Source organism: Poecilia reticulata, chromosome 7 (genome assembly GCF_904066995.2).
Source record: "Poecilia reticulata chromosome 7, P_reticulata-male-v2, whole genome shotgun sequence".
Taxonomy (NCBI): Eukaryota; Metazoa; Chordata; class Actinopteri; order Cyprinodontiformes; family Poeciliidae; genus Poecilia; species Poecilia reticulata.
This window is the reverse complement of record NC_088836.1, coordinates 2533748-2553289: the sequence shown is the minus strand read 5'-3', so window position 1 is coordinate 2553289 and position 19542 is coordinate 2533748. Positions and strand designations below refer to the sequence as shown.

At 38.6% G+C, this 19542-nt stretch overlaps 1 protein-coding gene across 3 annotated transcripts in view; it reads right to left on the bottom strand.

The window, feature by feature from the left end:
* The window catches only part of LOC103466867 (plexin-A1-like), a 333062-nt gene that overhangs the window by 276783 nt on the left and 36737 nt on the right, over window positions 1-19542 (bottom strand). For all 3 annotated transcript variants that reach the window (XM_081608591.1, XM_008412750.3, XM_008412753.3), the window contains one exon: window positions 6475-7860. In XM_081608591.1, the coding sequence (XP_081464717.1) occupies window positions 6475-7650 (1176 nt within the window). In that variant the 5' untranslated portion in view covers window positions 7651-7860. The remainder of the gene's footprint in view (window positions 1-6474; window positions 7861-19542) is intronic.

Genomic DNA, 19542 nt, shown 5'->3' with positions numbered 1-19542 from the left:
ATTCTACTACACGCAAAATGGCGGAGATAAGATTTTGTGTTTTTGCAGTGTGGACCCCTCTAAGAAAATTTTCTAGAAGCAACATTGCCTCTGACTAGATGTTTTACACACATTTTGTGCTACTTTTTTACCAATGATTCTCACTGAGTTCAAATATTGTTTGATTTTGTAAAATTAAAATAACTGAACTATTTTTGCTGTAATTTGATTAGACGTGTCTTGAAGAACTGCCTGGTATCTCCTCGAAATACCTTGACAACACTGTACTCCAATCACAAGGCTTTTTATAAGGTCCAGAAAATAAACTAAAACGCGTATGACCAATCCTCCAGTCATGAATGCATGGCTGACTGCTGGTTTCCATTATTAAGGTTGATATTGCCGTGCATGATGCAAGAACAGCCATTTAGAGCATGAATATTCTCAAACACAGCATGACAAAACCATGATGCAATCTGGGTGATCTATGCAACTGATATGACCAGAGCGATGATGTTGGGGAGAAAGAGACTGAAAGACAGAGAAAAAAATTCACAAAGCCTCCTGATCTCTGGAGGACAGGATAGAAAATGTCAGAAATAGACTGTAATTCTGGTCAGCGGTGATCAACAGGGATAAATATTAATAAACACTACCAATCTCTGAAAAATGTATAAGAAGTGATTGTGAGAGGTCCACTCATCTTGGTGGGGGCTGTGTTGGGTTGTGGGGGTGGAGAAATGGGGGAATAATTGCATAAGCATCTGTTTGCTCCGGTGTGACATCTAACTTGTGTTTTTGCCAACAGTACACCCTCAAGTGAGCGCACGCTCATTATCAGCACTTGTGTCTTTTTGTCCTATTGTTTTCACCAATTTTCTGCAAGCAAGAACAACAAGTGGACAAAAAAAACATACAAATTAGCACTTGTTGAGAAAAATCCCAATACCAATGAGATAAAGTAGGACCTAAACACACATGCACACACACACACACGCACACACACACACTAAAAGATAGCTTCCTCTGTCTTTCTCTCCATGTGAATCAGTCTCATTAGCCATGCTAAGGCCGTAGCTTCGCAGGGTCGGCCTGTACGCTGCGCTGTAGGGTTGGACGGCGGCCCAAGGCAGAGAAGGTCACCCACCACTCAGTTTAATTCCCACAAGACCAGCTCTGGCCCCTTCCTGGTAATGAGCGGGTATAAATTTGGTGAGACATAAAGTTCTGGACACACCCATCACAGCTTGAAAATATGGCAACAAAAAAAAAAAAAAAAAAAAACAGGGACACAGCGGTGGACTTGTGGAAAGTTTTTACCTTTAAATGAGAGAGGTGACCGATTTGTAGCTCTTAAAAAGAAGAAAAAGCTCAAGTGATTAGTTGATATGAAAAAACTAACATAGGACACCGCATCACAACATACTGTATGTAGTGTGTACATGGCATGAAAAAAATGCAAAAAAAAGAAAAGAAAAAGTTTTTTAAAATAAAATAGAAATAAATGGATTCTGACTTACTGTTGTGAGATTTCTTTTCTGAAATTTTGCAACATCTCTTAAAATGTTTGATTTGTAAGTGCAGGCCAATCTTGAGATGTAAGAAATATAACCACAGCTAAGGAAGGCACACACACACCCACACACACACACATGGTGATGTCTGGATTTTTATTTCAAGCTCGGCCTAAACTAAAAACACAATAATGCATCAGTGCTCGAAAGAAGACATGAATTTTTATATAAGTGAGCAATCTGTTGGGTGTGCTGTGGTGGTGCAGGGGTTAAGCACAACCCACATACCCTTAGTCCTTGACACGGCCGTCACAGGTTCAATTCCTGGCCTGGCGACCTTTGCTGCATGTCTTCCCTTCTCTCATTATCCACTTTCCTGTCAATTCACTATCAAATAAAGGCCACTAGAGCCAATAAAACCTTTTTCTTTTTTTAAATGAGCGATCTGAAGAGATTTGTTAGAGCAAGGGAACACACTTATGACTGCAACTAAAGATTATTTTGTTATCGATTAATCATACAAAAAGAATGGCACCGTATACAGATTTTTCATTTAAACCTTCTTTATACAATATAAATATACATTATACATATAATACAATAGATGAACATAAACTATAGTTTAGTGGGTGAAGATAAAACTATACCACTTGAGGAGTTTTAGCCAAAACATATTTACAGATTAATGTGTTGGTTTATTTTTTTCTTTGTTTGTTTTATATCTTAAACACAAATATGTGTTGGTACAGTTTTAACTTAATTACTGCACTGAATGTTATTTTTTTCAACAAATGACCTTTTTTAATCTGAACATTCCAGTTAATAATTAATCAATTCCTATTTTAGTTGACTATTATTTAAAAATTAGTTTAATCTCAATTAATCCTTTCTGCTGTAGACACGTTTGAAAATCCAGCTCCTGAAGAACCAGCCAACAGCATGTTAAGGGTGGAGACTAGTTATTTAAGCCTTCCAAGCTCTTTCAAATATTTTGGATATGCTCTACGAAAAAGTAAAGGCAAATTTTTCAGCAACTTATGTTGCAATGATAAATTTCTGAACACTGAACCGAGAATAGCTGAAGGTCCAGTTCATTACTTCACTCTGGTCCCTTGCTGCTTCTCCACACTAACAAATAATTTAACACCAGGAATTCAAAACAGAAATTCATCACTCTGATTTAGCTCAAAATACAAATGAATAATTCCCATCTTTTCCAAATACAACCAAAACAAAGATCATAAAGTCCAGTTGGGTCAGCTCATTAGTTAATCTTGATAATATCAACAGATGTGTATATATGTAGGCAGATTAGCACATTTTACATTTCAGCCACATTTATGCTATTTTGATGGTGGCATAAGATCTCTTGTTACAGCAAGATGCATGATTTATAACATGATCATTTGTCACCTGGCTTGTTAAGCAGCAATCTCATTACACCAAAGATCCTCTCAGGTGACGTTAAAAGTTTAACAGCGTTGGAGTAAAGAGAAATGACCGACTCTTTCCTCTCTGATTTCAGCACGTCTCTTAAACTGAGCCGGTAGAACAGTGTCCATAAGATGCTGGTGCAGGAGCAACGAGCTGTCACCTCTCCCGTCAGGATACATTGAACATGCCTGTACGACCAGATCATAAATTCATCACGGTGACATCCTGGAGCAAGCACCGCTGACTCGACCTTGTTCGATCACAGGCAGAACGACAGATGGCCAGAAAGGACAATCATACTTTATATATCTGTACGCCCATTAGCATAATGACATGCATATGCAGTACAAGTCACTGTACAAGGCCACATTGGGTTTGGATAATGTCAAGGGGTAAGTGTCAGAGACGCTCCATTAGTTGTTTGAAATAGTAAATTAATACATAATTGCATTTATGTGACAGATATTTAAGAACACAAAATTGCAATAAGAAAGCACCACTAATTTTCAAGACGGTGATAGTCTGATACCCATCACCGTCTTAATAGGTATCAGACGGTACCTATCAGACGGTACTAGTTTTACTAGTAAAACTACTAGTTTTACTAGTAAAACTACACAAAGCATCACCTAAATGTAGAAGCTATTGCTTATATTGTGTTCTCACTCTGAATTACCTTGACCTTTGCATTCCTACGCAATTCCACTTGATTCTCATCTCCCTTCAGTCCTCTGCAATTTTTCCCATTGAGTTTGATTTTTATGGTAGAATTTTAACCATGCCAATAACGCAAAGTGGAGTTGTGAAAGATGACAATTTTCTGCGTTGTTTTCAAATTATAGTCTACCTATGGTTGTAGTTTGAAAATGGCAGCAGAGGATGTGAACAAAGCCGTTCAGTCTGTGTTGGCCACACTTCCAAATATTGAACAATTATAGTCTGAGCAAGAAGAATGTTTAATGTTGTCCTCATTTTCTGTGTATAGGGAAAACACATACAAATCTCGGTCATTTTGACCCGAGGACAACAGGAGGGTTAAGACATTTTTTGTTAGCAAAGAAAATATGATCATATACCCAACAGGGTTGATGACAATGCACACAAGTTCCAGTGTAGCTGGTGCATTACAAATGTCACAGCCAAACGTTAGCAAAATCAGATCCAATCATGGTCCAACCTCCAGCAAGTGCTTGTAGTCAAGGGTCCAGACCCTATGGACAAAGCAAAACGTAAAACCAGGTATGTGTTTTTACCAGACTATCTCTAATGGGAATTGTGTCCAAAACTGAGAAGTTAATAAGACCCCAAACTAACTACAATAACCTTCTACAATCATTGGCAGCTCTGGTAAAGAAGCCCTAAATGAAAATGTTGTGTGAGACATGGTGAGTCCCAGAATACGACTATTTAAACTGTGAGCACTGGAGATTATTCTTACCTTCCCAAATACCCTCCTCACTGTATCTATTGGAAAGACAAACTCCAGCCTTGTTTGTCTCAGTTTCAGGTCTATTCGATTGATTAGTTATAACGAATGATGGCAGATATCAGATGAGAGGGTCATATCCTGAATTATAAAACTCAAAAGACATCTGCTATACTTTTTGAATAGCAGCTAAGAGAAATGGGAGTCTGTGTCACGTCATGTTTACCGCCAGGGAAACAATCAGGCATGGATTATTGAGTAAAAGTTCAAAATAAGATGTAGGTAAACATAGTTTGCACAGATTTTACACAACAATTTGCAAACACAATCACCTAAAAAAATAAAGCTGAAAAGAAGGTGGAAAGAAAGCTAGAGAGAATCAAAGTCTTGAGGGAGACTGAAACAGAAGCAGCAAAAGAAGAGCAAAAAAGAAATAGGTTAAAAGCTAAAACCTTAAACACAATATTTAAAAACAGAGCAAGAAAGCAACTGATGAAATAAGAAGCCCAGGAAGCTTGAGGTTAGCAAAATGAAAGAATTCTCCATGGAAATGATGGGACTTGGGTAAAAGATAGGAGAGAAACAGAAAATAGAACAGCAGAGAAAGCAAGAGGATATGGAGGCAGAGAGGTGTGGAGTAGTCCAGAGATTTATGGCAGGTTGTTATGGAGCACCGACTGAATAACGGAGGGTGAGACCAGGTGAATTATTCATGACCATACGGGGGCTGAGAGTGTGTGTTGCGCGCTGGTGACAGGAGCAAGTGAAACACACAAATACTAACTTCACTCACAGACACCCCTAGGAAAGCTGAATAAAAGCATTGACAAGTCGTCATCAACTTCAGATCAAATTATATAGGGACACAACGTTCCACAGACCAGAGAGCAGAGAGATATCTGGACTACACTGAAAACCAGAATCAGGAAGGAAATTATACTTTCATCCATCTGGGTCTCGTTAATGTCAGTACTAATAAATGTTTATTATAATCATGCAGTACATCACAAGCAGGAGTCAATTTATTCTGATTTAGTTAACTTAGATCTGATTCTGGAAGCATCTTTCAATTTCTTCCTGTCTGTATGACAGACAGACTGGAAATGTTGCAATTTAAAGTAAATACATCATATGCCTTGAGCTGATTAAAAGAAACAAACCTCTCTGAATAACTGGTGTTACCTTTAGCATTTAAATACAATCTGAAAATAATTTTTCAATGCTATCCTACTATCACAAAGTTTATCTGGTGATTTTTTATTTTTATGCTTAACAAAATAAATAATACCAAAAACTATTGTTCTGGGAAACAAACCAATGATGCGAAATGAATGTCTTTTAGTTTGGAAACAACAATCAGTGAATGCACCTTAGATAAGAGCTTACCAGGTTGAAGTAACAACCTTCTTCTGTGTGGAAGTTGTTAATGGATGAAGACAACTCAAAGTTAATGACTCTTTTAAGATGTAAAAGTTATTTAAAAGAAAAATTTACTATTTGTCACATGTCACATAGTGAGAAGGAGAGAGAGCAAGACTTTTAGCTAGAGATGTACAGATATGAAATTTTGGGCCCAAATCGATACCCGATATAAACATTGCTGCTATGGCCAAAAACCAATATTTTCCAACAAGATGGAAACAAATTTCAGTTGTTAATATCGGCATAGTTTTATTTAGTGGCCAACAGTGGCCATATATCATGCATCCATACTTTTACCAATAGGAAGGCTGAACAAAGTTTTGAATTTGAATTTTTAACAGCTGTCTTTCAAGGAACATAAAGGATTTGGAAATATCAGTCTATGGGGCAATCACTCCTTTTTTTCAGTTTCTTATACCAAAAGACATCCAGAAAAACACTACAACAGCCTCATTTTACAAATATACCTTATTTTGAACCATCAACTGGTCAAAGTAGACAGCAAGCCCCGCAAATCTTTAACCGACCAAACAGAAGGAAGAATCTGAGAAACGCAATAGTGATGCAGTTCAGCATGCTTTGAGCTGCTGACTGCAGACTGGATAAATTCCTACCACAATCTGTATGGGTATGGATGAGCATGCAATCTACATTCAGATCACAGAAACACTTCTGGGAAATACTGTCTTGAACACTCACCGAGTTGATGCAGGCCAGCTCCTTGTTGAGCAGCCATGGCAGGGAGAGTTTTCCTTCTCCTTTGTAGCATGACTGAATCCTCTCTTTAATCTTTTCCTTTATCTGCCTCATTGTGAACAAACACAAAGCCGACTCCTTGGGCGGCTTGGCTCTGTTCTTCTGACCTTGAGCAAATACAGTGAACAGAACCTCCTCATGCTCTCGAATACCAAGAGAACGTGCCAAGCGGGTTCCTGGTCGGGTCAGGAAGGCGTCCTGAACCAAGCGGTACTCCACTCCATCCTTAGTGCAGCCAATGGGGAATTCGACGTATGAGTAGAACTTGGGGTCGTCGACACACAGGCGGACGATCTTGGAGGTGAAGAACTGTTCGCTGCTCGCATCTGGCGAGGTGAGCTGGGTGTCAAGTTGTAAGGTGAGGTAATAGACAAACTGCTCACTGTTGAAGCCGTAGATGTAGTAGATGTCAAACGCCGGGAACTTGGACAGGGTGTCGGAGGGAATCTTAAGCTGCGAAGACACAAACTCATCCTGGTACACAAAGCTGAACATGTCGGCATTCTCCTCATTCGACATCAGCTTGCGACTAGACAGCGTAGGAAAGTACTCCGATTTCCCATCAATAGGGGTGCCAACGAAGAGCTTGCCACCCCCACCAAAGATGTCAGGGGGGATCACCACACCAGACATGGTGCCCGCCTCTGCAACGCTGGATAGATAATGCTCTTTACGGTGGTGTGGTTCACCGAGCTTAAATAAATCATCCAGACGCAGGAACTGGCATATTCCCTGGGAAGTACTCCCACACGCAATTAAGCGGTTGTGGGCAGCATCCAGTAGCAGGAGTTTATTGACATTAGAAGTCTGCACTAGCTCATGTGGGCAGGACTGGACACCAGGAGGAGGGTAACAGCGAGGATTGTCGGTGACGGGCCCGGTGACGTGGCTCCGCAGCTTGGTGAGGTTGCCAGACAGCTTGTAAATCCAGTTGACGGCACCAAGGTAGACCTCTCCGGTTTTGTTGTGGACCACCAAATGTGTGAGACCACCTTCCGGCGGAGAGAAGGAGAGGAGAGAAGAGGTGGGGGGAGTGGTAGATGTGGAGGTCTTAGGGAGGGAGAGGAGAAGGAAGAGCAAGGGGAAGGTGAGAAGGGATGGATTAAGGTGTGAGGACATGGTGGTGAGGGGAGGGAAGTGAGTGTATGTTTTTGAGAGCGTAATCCGTTAAAGAGTCAGTCAGTGCTTTATACGACTGCAGGGTACAATGATGTAAAAGTAGAAAAAAAGTCTCAAAGTAGTAATCTTCCTGCTCTCTTTTATCCTCCTTTCTCTGGTGGAGATTTTATATCCTTATCCCTTGTTCTTCAGCCATGCCTGCCACCAGCCCTGAGAGAGAAAGAAAGTAAAAAATTAGCAAAGATTTCAATTATTTTCATGCACTATTCTTTTGGATATTTAGAGATCTAATCAGAATTACTCAGCAATAAAAAGGATGAGGCAAGTGTTGGCCCAAACTCACCCAGGATTTAAAGACAAGGCCTGGATGAAGAAATAAATCTTAAAAAAAGTGTAACAATAGAAGGGACTGTGGGATTTACTTTATTGACTTCTCTGCTCCTTGAGAATCGTTTGTTAAGACTGAGCAGAACCATGATCCTCTGTGTATTGACAGCTTAAAGGTATTAAAAGATTCAGTTGAAAAAGTATACACCAGCATGCAGACTTAGGCATATTTAAATGAACCCTTTTTATGTTGGGAAATTGTGATTCTTCTTTACAATGTTGTTGCAGATCAGTTGGTGTTTGCGGACCACAGTCTTCCGCAATATGTAGTTCTTGTGTGACAACACTTCCATGAACTTTCTAACTGACAGCCATCTTGGCAGGCAGTTGCTATGGAGTTGCTCTGAAACCAATAAACAAGCCTCAATCTTACAATTAGCTCTTTCTGAAAGCCTTCTTAAAGAAACTATTCATATTTATTTGGAGTGAGGTTGCGTCGTGTCCTGTGTCTTGTATTGGAAATACAGCATATCACCATATATATATATATATATATATATATATATATATATATATATATATATATATATATATATATATATCTACACATGCATATAAACATGTATCCAATATATATTATTCAGTATTAATCATTATTTACTTGTGTTTGTATAGCTATATAAATATGTATCGATATTACTAAATAATTTATTAAATAAATTATGAACGGCTGTGTGCTTTTTAATATGCTCATCATACATCAATATCAGAATATTCCATTCCTATTCTATTGTTATAGCCACTAAGCATATTTAATAATGCCGAACTATGTATTAAAAACATACTTAAATAATACAATTGTTTATAAATGTAGTTTTGATAGATGTTTGAATATGGTTTCCAGTAACAAAAAAGTGCGTTATGATCGATTAAATGCGCTGATACGTCATTGTGCTGCTAAACACATAAGCTGAGTGGAGTGGTGTACCGCTCCAAGATGGCCGCCCTAAATCTCGTCAGCAACAATAGGTGAGAGCGGTCCATGGGGCGTCTATCCTTATATTATGTTTATGGCTAGACCTGTCCGAATCCACAGATATTTTTCTTCCGGTCTTAGTTTATTCCCGGCCTTCGAAGGACCCGTCCTACGTAGACCAGTCCTTCGAAGGATGCAGACCCTGAATTCGGACACAGCTAGAGTCTTTTGAAGGAGAGTATTCTTGGCAGCTAACCGGTACTAGCAGCTAGTAAATAGCTAGCATTGACTTTTCAAGCTCTTAATAGAGCTGCAATGTAAACCAAAATGCCAAGACAAGAATTTGTACACTACTGATGATTAGTTTACAAGCATTACTAAACTCTTATCTGGTCATAATTACATATTTAGAATTAGTTATTTAATTCTTTAACTATGTTTTAAAACCAAATTATAGCCTGTCTGTTGGCATAGCAAAGAGTCAACTGAAGGACAGCATTATTGACAGCTAACCTGTAATAGTAGTTAACTTCACTCATTAATGAGCTAACATCAACTTTTCAAGCTCTTAAAAGCAATTTAAAGTAAACCAAAATGTCAAAAAAGGGACAAGAGTATGCGCATCATGTACATTTAGTTTAGAAGTATTGCTAAACTTTTATATGGTGATAATTTTATATTTTTGTTTAGTTCTTCCACCACTGCGTCATTTTACCAAACATTTCACGTCTATTTAATATACCAGCTAGAGAACCCAACCATACAGTATGGGCCAGAATGAGATTATCTCTGTTTGACAACTTTAAGTAAAAATTGTAAACGCTGCTCATTCCATTGCTTTCCTAGGTAAGAAAAAGTTAGAAAATAAAATAAGCAAATTTTGAGAAAAAAATGCATTTTTAAAGCCTTGTTTGTGTCAGTAGTTAGTTCAGAGCTGAATATAGCAGAAGCTAATGCTCTTTATTACTTCAGTGGTGCATGCACAGCTAGGTTCAGATCACAAGGAAAAGGCTTGTATCATAATAGCATTTGGTCAGCAAACTATTCTCGTCTCCAATTTCTGCTCCTTATTCTTCCTTTCATTACATTCCTCTCTCTCCCTCTCCTCTGAGACACTTTCCTCCCCGTCAATAGTGTCTTTCATCTCCTGGCCGGCCCTGATTACAGTGGCCCTGATGACAATGCTGCTGCCCGTCCCATTAGGACAATCCGGCCACTGTTGCTGTCTCAGACACTCACACTGAAAGCATGCAACACAGACGTACAGTGTGCTGTCCAAAACCAATTCAAACGAGTACACTAGAATAAATTTACCTAAAAAAAAATCAATGCTTGAAATCTAGAGACATAAAAGGAACAGACTGAATGTATTCCTGTAAAACAAAGCATTATCCACAACAGAAAAAAGGAAATGCATGAAATACTTGTGTTGGTTGATAAAAGACATGAAAATGAAGCTACTCTTGCCACTTTAGTTTCTCATGGTTTTCTGATCTACTGCAGAAATGCTAAAAATAGCATGAGGGATGGACTTGGTAGCAATATAGACTTAATAACCAGTGAAACTGATCTGTGATGTCAACAGCTGTTTGACTAAACTAGGACAAATAGATGAGGGAAGTGAAGAAGACGTCCAAGAACAGAGAAACAAGGTAGTGTTTAGATCAAAAGGAGAAAAATGTTCTTTATTTGTAAAGAAATTGGTAGAACAGTGACTGTGGAGAAATAAATGATACAAGAAAATAAGACAAAAAAAAATGGGACAGGACATTCTAATGGGAACAAATTTTCATCTTTGTACCCAGAAAGATGCCCTTGTTTAGTCGTAATACAGCCTCACAATTTTATATTATATTATTATATAATATAAAATTATATTATATAATATAATTTTATAAAAAGCATTTTTTATAAAATTATATTATATGCTGTATGTATTAGATTGGAAGACATTGCAGTTTTAGAACTGCCAAAATTAGGAAGCCTAATGTTTGACATCCAAAAGAAAGTTGAGTAGTGACCAGAGTTACACCTGGGTGGCAGCCCTGAAACAGGGCGATGAAGTCCAATGTTAAAAATAGTGCTATACAGTCTGTTTATGGGAAGGAAGGTGCTCTGCGTGTTCAATGAGACAAAAAATGTGTTGTATAAAAAAGATCCCCCCAAAAAACCTAAATCGCCATTACAACATTATCTACAACCAACTCTAGCTGTAGAACAGGACAAACTAGTTCCTGAAAACTGGTCAGGATTTTGCACTGTCCTATAAATGATTACTTTGAAACATTTGTGCTCACTTGAGTGCATTTAAGTTTCTGTGTTTGAAGTCAGCCTGCCACATCGGATGAAACAACTGTCACATACAGGTTCGCCCTGAGTTGAGTTATTGCTGTTGGCATATCAGTTGTCCGCACAACTACATATCTTGGCCAAACACTTAGGCAAATGTATACACACCACTTCTTTAGCATTTAGCTTACATGCCTGCTGGCCTCACTGTGTTGGTCTAGATGTAAATGTGCATCCTTCAAATTTCAATTCTTGTTTTCTACCCAAACACAAACAGAAGCATGTCTAGGCACATTAGCCAAAACATTTAACTCTGTGCATATAATACATATACTTAAAGTCAAAACAAATAACAAGTAAAGCTAAAGATATGAATTCAAACCGACACTTTTTCAGGTTTGCCCACCAGTCTTCTACACAAATAGTGGAGAAGAGTGAAGTCGAGGGCAACAGGAAGTGGATTAAACTACTTGAAACTTTGACCTACTTTGGTTACCCTGTTGATTAAAGCAAGCGACCCTGGAGGGATGCATTCCCTCGTATAATCACTTGCATAATCAAGTGACAACACTTATCGCAGGCTTTGCAACTTACTCTTAAATATCAAGTCATTTTTTTACACCTTGCACGAAAAATTGAATTTATGTGAACTTTAAACCTGTTGGCAGGTGACCTTTTGAAGCAGTTAATTTACATCTAATCAAGACTTTAACATTAAAAAATAGCATGCTAGCAATTAAGTCAGATGTACAAGTAAACATGTTTTTGCCTTTTTTTGAGACGACAGAAAAGGTGAAGACATATCCTTCCACATGGGATTGATGGTATGAATTTAATAATAAAGGCATACATCAAAGATCAGTAGCAAATTATGCAAAGAAACAATTAATGGCTGGAATTAGAAGATTTTCAGTCTGGCTGATGACTGACCAATAAAAATGAAAGTTATACTGACAACAAGAGTCTGTAACCAAGAGCAGAAACGTGAAAGTGAGCTAACCAGGCTAGCCATGTTGATGGTTAAAAATGACCAAGCACTAAAACAATGCCATGATGTATGATTTAATTTTAGCACAAAGCACGTTTAATCTAAAAAGGAACGACTGTCAGCGTTTGGAAGGATAAGTATCTGATTTCAGCTTTCCAAAGGACTGCTGTGCACTGAACAGAGTGTTTGCCTAGCTGCAGGCTAGGCAAACATCTGCACCAGGCATGTGTTCTGGATCTGAGATGTTCAGTTCACTTTTTAGGTCCAGGCGTCTCGCAGCAGATGGTGGAAACATTAGTCCCAGTTCAGGTCAGATCAGGACAAAGGACAGGAAGACATGAGAGAAGGGCCAGAAGGCAGACACGCGCTTGAACGTGAGGAGATTTCTATTTGAAATCCATTTTTACAAAAGGCATAATATTGACGTGGACTAATGCTGCAGACAGCTGTCCACTCACACCCAGCTCTTGTTTTGTAAAAAATAGAAAAAGGACAGATACACTTTATGATTCAGATTCACAGATGGCAGAAAAAAAACTTTTCAAATAGATTTTTTATGTATTTATCCTATTAAGTATATGAACAAGCATGAGTACACTGATGTTTTTGGGAAGTCATTTTTTAGAAAATGCTTAAGTATTGTAATCAATTAGAAGATTACAATACTTCTAATTGAAAAAGTTACCCAAGACCTGCTGATTAGAGTCTTCACTGAGTCTCTAATCAACTGTTTGACTTATTGACTTTTCCCATCTACAAACTTGTTCATGAAATTTGAACTATATTTCTTATTTAATAGCAAAATAGTGTGTGTGTGTGTGTGTGTGTGGGGGGGGGGGGGGGGGGTTGACAATAGATGAATATCAGCAAAGTTGTAATGGAAATACAGCAACAGATTCTCCTTTGCTTCAGTTCAAATCCTCCTCTAATCCCTGTAACTATACAGCTCAGCCTCATCTGACCAAACACGGGCATTTCTAGTTAAAGTTCATGAAAAGAAAATGCTTTAGTTGTCTGAATGGGACAAGAGAAGGTAAAAATTCATGTGAAGTAAATGTGTGATGTGGAGAGTATCAGGTCTGTGATCCAGTGTTTGTGTGAGGACATGTGGGCTGCAGCAGCACCATGCAGCGGGACACAGTGGTTCACTGGCTGTCACATTCCACAGCTGACACACTGACCCCACAGACAGCTGCGTGGACACACTGCCTGGCCAACAGTGTTCAAATGATCCAAATACACAAACACACACGCATACACACCAGGCCTCACATCATTTAATATCAAATAACTACCTGTGGTCCCACCAAGTAACAAACAAGAACACACACACACGTGCGCACACGCACGCACGCGCGCACACACACACATTAACGCTGCCACCCATAAAGACAGAATGCATACTCTGCACACATGAGCTCATTTTCCAAGCTAACAGCAGCAGCTCAGCCATCCCTCATTCTGAGAAAAAAATATCCACAGCAAACAGAGTCGAGTGGATGAGCCTTAATCGTTGCTAATCTGACTGAGTCTCCTCTACAACACACTCCACAGCAGAAAAGGTTTAAGGAATTTTCAGATGGAACGTTTAATCTGCTGCATATTTCCATTCACATGTGACAAAGAACAACAAACTAATTTCATCAAGGATACCTGCAGAAAGCCACCACTCCATTGCACAATATCTTTACAGTTATTGCAAAACTGAATAATATTTACCAAATCAAGTCAAATGTATAGACTAAAGGTGGATTTTTAGGATTTAAATTATGATTTATTTTAATTTGCCTGAAGGTGGAAAAGGTCATAAAGACTAAACCCATTTAGAGTTTTGCCAAAGGAAAGCAGCACAAATGCTGCCTCCTGAGGAAGAATAAATGTGTTATAATAAGTTGAAATAAATATTAGAAGTGAAAAAAACTCCTATTTTTGTGGCTTGTATGCATAAATTTAGAACATAACCTGATCGGATTTCTTTTCCACCTTCTTCTTTAAATTCTAACAAGAAAGAAATACCATCTAAAGCAACCATTACTCAGATTGCTGCAAAATTTATACAGGCTTGGGTATTTATTGTATGATTTATGTTATAAAAATTTCTTATCATGGTAAGAATTCTTATTGGTTAGAAAAAAAAAGATTTAACCAGATTTATTTCACACTTAAACAGTGACAGCAACAATAGACTGAGATCTATCAGTTCAGATCTGGGCATCCACTTCAAGTTCAAATTCAATTTAGACGAATCCCAAATACAGATTTTAGCCTGCAGGAATTCAGTATTATGTGTATGTGTTTCCAGGTAACTATGTTACTTTCAGTTGTTTTAAAAACACACACACACACACACACACACACACACACATATATATATATATATATATATATATATATATATATATATATGACTCTTAAAGACATTTTATTTTGTAATTAAACTCTTTCGAATTGAGCCTCTGTCTCTTACTGAAGAACTCCTACTCTTTCTGAATGTCTGCTTTCAGTTAGTCATCAAAACGTGGTTCCTCCATTAACCCTTTAATGATGTTTTTACCAGCTTTGCTCTGAGAAGTAACTCCTATAATGAGCTCAGCAGATGATCAGTTCCACCAAGTTGTTGCTGGCTAGTCTGAAGGAGCTCAGTGGTTGAAACAGGAGATAACAGGAGTTCTCAAAAAAGCATGACAGAATCAAGCACTCCAGGTGTGTTTTTGACGAGGGAATAACATTATAACATGGTGTAAAGCTCAAACAAGTCCATTTTACATAATACCACCACTTTAAGACATACTTTCAACCAAAAATGTTCAGTAGGCTGAGCAAAATTGTTGTCTAGGCATTTGTTTGTAGGTTTCCAACCTAATATCTCTAACAATTTACATTTTGAATGTGGAATCTCTTTAGAAAAAAGCAACAGTTGAATGGAAAAAACAAAAACAAACAACAACAACAAACGGACTGTAATTACATCAGTGGTTTGGAATGCTTTTTGAGAGCCTCCACACAGAGGCATGTGGATTATGCTAAATTACTGTACAGTTACACATCTTCTACAGTGTGTTCTTTGATTGTGGTGCCACTGACTAAAACAGTGGGCAAAACTGTTGGAACAGAAAAACAGCACTACAAACTACTAGAACACCACAATGACATATTTAATTTTTTTACAAAAGTTGTTGGATTCTTTGATGTGGAAATGTCAACAGCAAATTTGATCAGTGTCACGGTGCGAGTGTGCCACCACCTCTGTATTGTTTCACATGTTTAGAACTTGTACCTAACTTTTGTGTGAGTGTTTGGCCCACTTCTGCTTTTCTAGTACTTTCCCCTGAATAAAAGGTGGAGGAGTTAAAGCAGAGCAGCAATTCAAAGTACTTTTCTACAAGTACAAACAAACAAAACTGGGGTGTTTATTTATTTATTTATTTTTATTTTTTCTGGAGCCCTCCAGTTGGTCAGATCATCTGAAGTGAATAGCAAAAACTATTATTTGTTGAAGAGGAACCTAATTTCTAAAATAATTCTTTCTGAAAATAGGAAAATAATCTTCTTACTCTAAGAGCTGACATAAAATAATCATCCTCAGAACTCATTCTGGTAAACATGACTCCCATCTGGTCCCAGACAAACATGGATCTTGTTCTACTTTATCACTAAAAACACCTGCTGACCAGAGTCAGTAGAATTCAATTACTAGCTACATGAATCCAGACTTCTAAAGAATCAGAAGGAGAATAAGAACCAAAAATAAATAAATATTTCAAGTTAGGATTTATCCACACTTGCCATTCAGAATTAAACACTAGAACATGGACTACTGAATCTACACTCAAACTGAATCCAGACAGTTGATGTAAATACAAACGGGTCAGGAGAAAACAACATTTCAGCTCCAACTTTGTGCAACACACTTCAGAATCCAGTCACATGGTCCCCTGTTACTTCACCACAGTAACAGGAGAACCATCTCTATTTTACTGAAATCACCAACAAAATAATTAGCACTGTAGGTTAAAAATATTGCAAACAGCCTAAACAATTGTCACTTTACATTGAATACCTGTTTTTGTAGTTTTTGCCGTAATGTGTAGCCCTTCCTCACCGTTTTTTCTCATAAAAACACAGAAGTAACCAAAGCGTGTATTGTTTTCTCCTTTTCCTGGCTGTTTCCAAAACAACATCCTCAGAAACAGCCCCAGTTCACAAAGACAAAAATTCTTCAGATTTCAAAGTTTAGCACAGCTAAAATTATAACCCAGCTGCTGCTGCTACAACAGACAAGATGCCACAGGATCTTGTCTGTTGCTCTTCTTTGGAGGTCAGTGAATTTAGGGCTTCATTGACATCCAAGACAGCCATGCAAACAACTCAACGCAGGAGCATGCAACACCCATTAATTTGCAAATATGCTGAAGAAAATTAATTCAGTACGCAACTGACAGAATATATGTTTTTGTTTTTTAACCTGGTATTATTTGAACCTCCCCCTTCTACTGCCATCTTGGGTGACAGCTCATACTGCCTAAGATATGAAAACCACTACAGTCTGTGCGTTAATTTCTGTTCATGTACATGTCAGAAAACGTCCTAGTTTGACTGGAGATTTTATTCAACTGCAGCTGCAATTCTGTTACAAATATGATCAGAACTACGTCAATATTCTGCTACTGTTAAAAAAAACTGTTCTGCAATTTGCAGTGTTTCAATTATGTAAGAAACACAGTTAAAAGTCACACATGAATAAGTTTGTTCACACAATAAGTAACAAAAAGTCATGCATACATTAAGCAAATTTATTTTCAATGGTAAATTAAATGGTCAATGGAAAAACAATTTATGTGGACAACAGAGTAGTACAGAGTTGTCCCCCAACATGTTGCTCCACACTGCTGGAGCGGCTGAAAAAACAGTCCTATGATTTTTCCTTACTTATTACAAAGAATAATGTACTTCTATATTTCATGAAGTGACAGTATTATTATATAGCACTATTAATAAACGATTCATTTAAAAAATCTAGAAATTTGAGCATTTAGATAGAAAGAAGTAAAACAAAGCTATTTGAATATGCTGACAAACCTTAGGAAACTAAAATGAAGCCCTAGGCGGAAATTCAACCTGTAAGACTCTTCCAGCATCACCTATCACCATCCAGCCAATCAGGACGCACCACCTCTCTAGCTCGATCCAATCACCTGGCAAGAGCTCCTTCAAAAGGCGAAGCAACCACAGATCAGTTGTGCTTCAACATTATGGGTGCTACCTCCGTGACATCCAGCTGCCTCCTATCCGTCAACGGTTCCGCTCCTTCGGCCTGGTCCGGCTCACAAAGCTCCCTCCGATCGTCCTTTTCCCCTTTTTCTTGGCTCAGATGTCCCTCGACTGCTCGCTGTGCTCCCGTGGTCTTTCAGCTGTGATCATCCTGGCTCTCTTTGGCCTTCTTCAGCAACGCTCCGGCCTCTCTTCGATCCGCCGTCCCTTTCTCACCACCACTGAACCTCGTCAGCCCTCCCCTGTTGATCTTGTCGCGGACTCCTCTGCCCTGATCGTCTTTTCCAGTTTTCCAGCTCACCTCCAGGAGAACGCCGCCACCAGTCCGCCAGGGTCGCTCACTTGCACAGTGATCTGAACTTTGCGAGTGTTCCGCTTCCCAGGCCGTTCACAGTTCGCACATCCTGATAACTTCTGTTCCTCTTTCCCTCGTTTTCTGTCAGCTCGAATTTGTATCGAGGAGGTATACGCATTAAGTAGAAACACGGTATTTCTAGGATTCGCCAGTCCAGCACACGCGACAATGAGGGTCTTAAAATGAGTCGCTTTCTTCCTTAACTGGATGGCCGCCTAAGAGCTGCGGTCATACACGCAATCGCTGTTGGAGTTAATTGCAATCATTTTAAGCATACCAGTACTGTGCGGTGCCAATTGGGGGGAGGAGAAAAACGAATAAATAAATGAATTAAATATAATAATGCATTAACTGATTTCCATAAATTTGGCGTACAGCGTAGACTGTTTTGTCACCCCCGTGTGTGTAATGTGATGTGCGTGTGAAGAGTGATCATAAACAGCAGAGAGCAGTTCCTAGGCGAGGCAGCTAGTTCTCCTGTGTGGCAGGAGGTGCTCATGATCCCAGACATTGCGATTCCACAAATACAGAGTAAGAGACGGTAACAACGAGCTAGCCATAGAGCTAGCCTCACAGTAAAGTCAGTTCAGCGATACATCTTTGGTTTTTTATAACAGCCGAATCAGACACATTTTAAATCTTGTTAAAAAGTCTACATCTATAGCTGCTTTGTTGCATAATTTATGAATCTTAGACGAGTAATGTCAGCACTTGGAAAGGGTATCTCCTTTCTGTGTGATTTGGGGTATTTCGGGCTAGCCTGCTGCTGAAAGGTTCTACAGGACACAAATTGAACTTCAATTTGACCACTACCTTTGACCCCGCATAGGTGTTGCAATCTTTAAGCTGCCTTTTACCCCCACTCAAGCCTTCCTCCTTCTCATCATCTAGCAGTCTCCATTACCTCTACTATCCCTGCAGGTCATTCCAACCATTCAACAGTATTTCTCAAGTCCTTCACCCCAGCATGGTATGCCTTAACTAAATTCGGCGCAACTTGGAAATCTTCCCTTCCCCACGACGGGGTCATGTCCTTCACTATTCGTTCTTTCATCGCCACCTTCTTCTCCCTTAATCCACAATCCAACTGCGACATTCTCTAGCGCCTATTATGAAGTACAGACTTTTGGGGGGAATCTATACTTTATTATTGTTGTATATATATATATATATATATATATATATATATATATATATATATATATATATATATATATATATATATATATATATATATATTCTACACGTTTAGGTTTTTAAGATTGAGTTCTATCTTATTCTTAAAGATGGAACTCTTAGAACAATTGACTCTCCTAACCCTTTTGTTCCTCTGAGAGATGGGGTTCTGATTGCAGTGCAGAACGCTTGTCCAAATGCGCTTCGTCGGTGCAATATTGATGTTTTTATCAAATGAAATTTGCTTTCTGCACTTTTTTTTTTTTACATGTTTAGACGTTTTGGCAAAGCAGCATTTCCAGCTGCTTTGCTGCTGGAAATGCACTGTATAAATAAATCACCTTTCCTCGAGGATCGAGGGGAAAAACTGTCGCTTACATCCATCACTTAGCATAATCTACCTCAGCTGATGCTTGTTTACCATCCATTCTAGTACTCTATTAGTTTAGAATGCACAAGGGACAACGCAGGTCCCAGATCTATGCCTCTTTCATGCTGTTCTCAATTTTC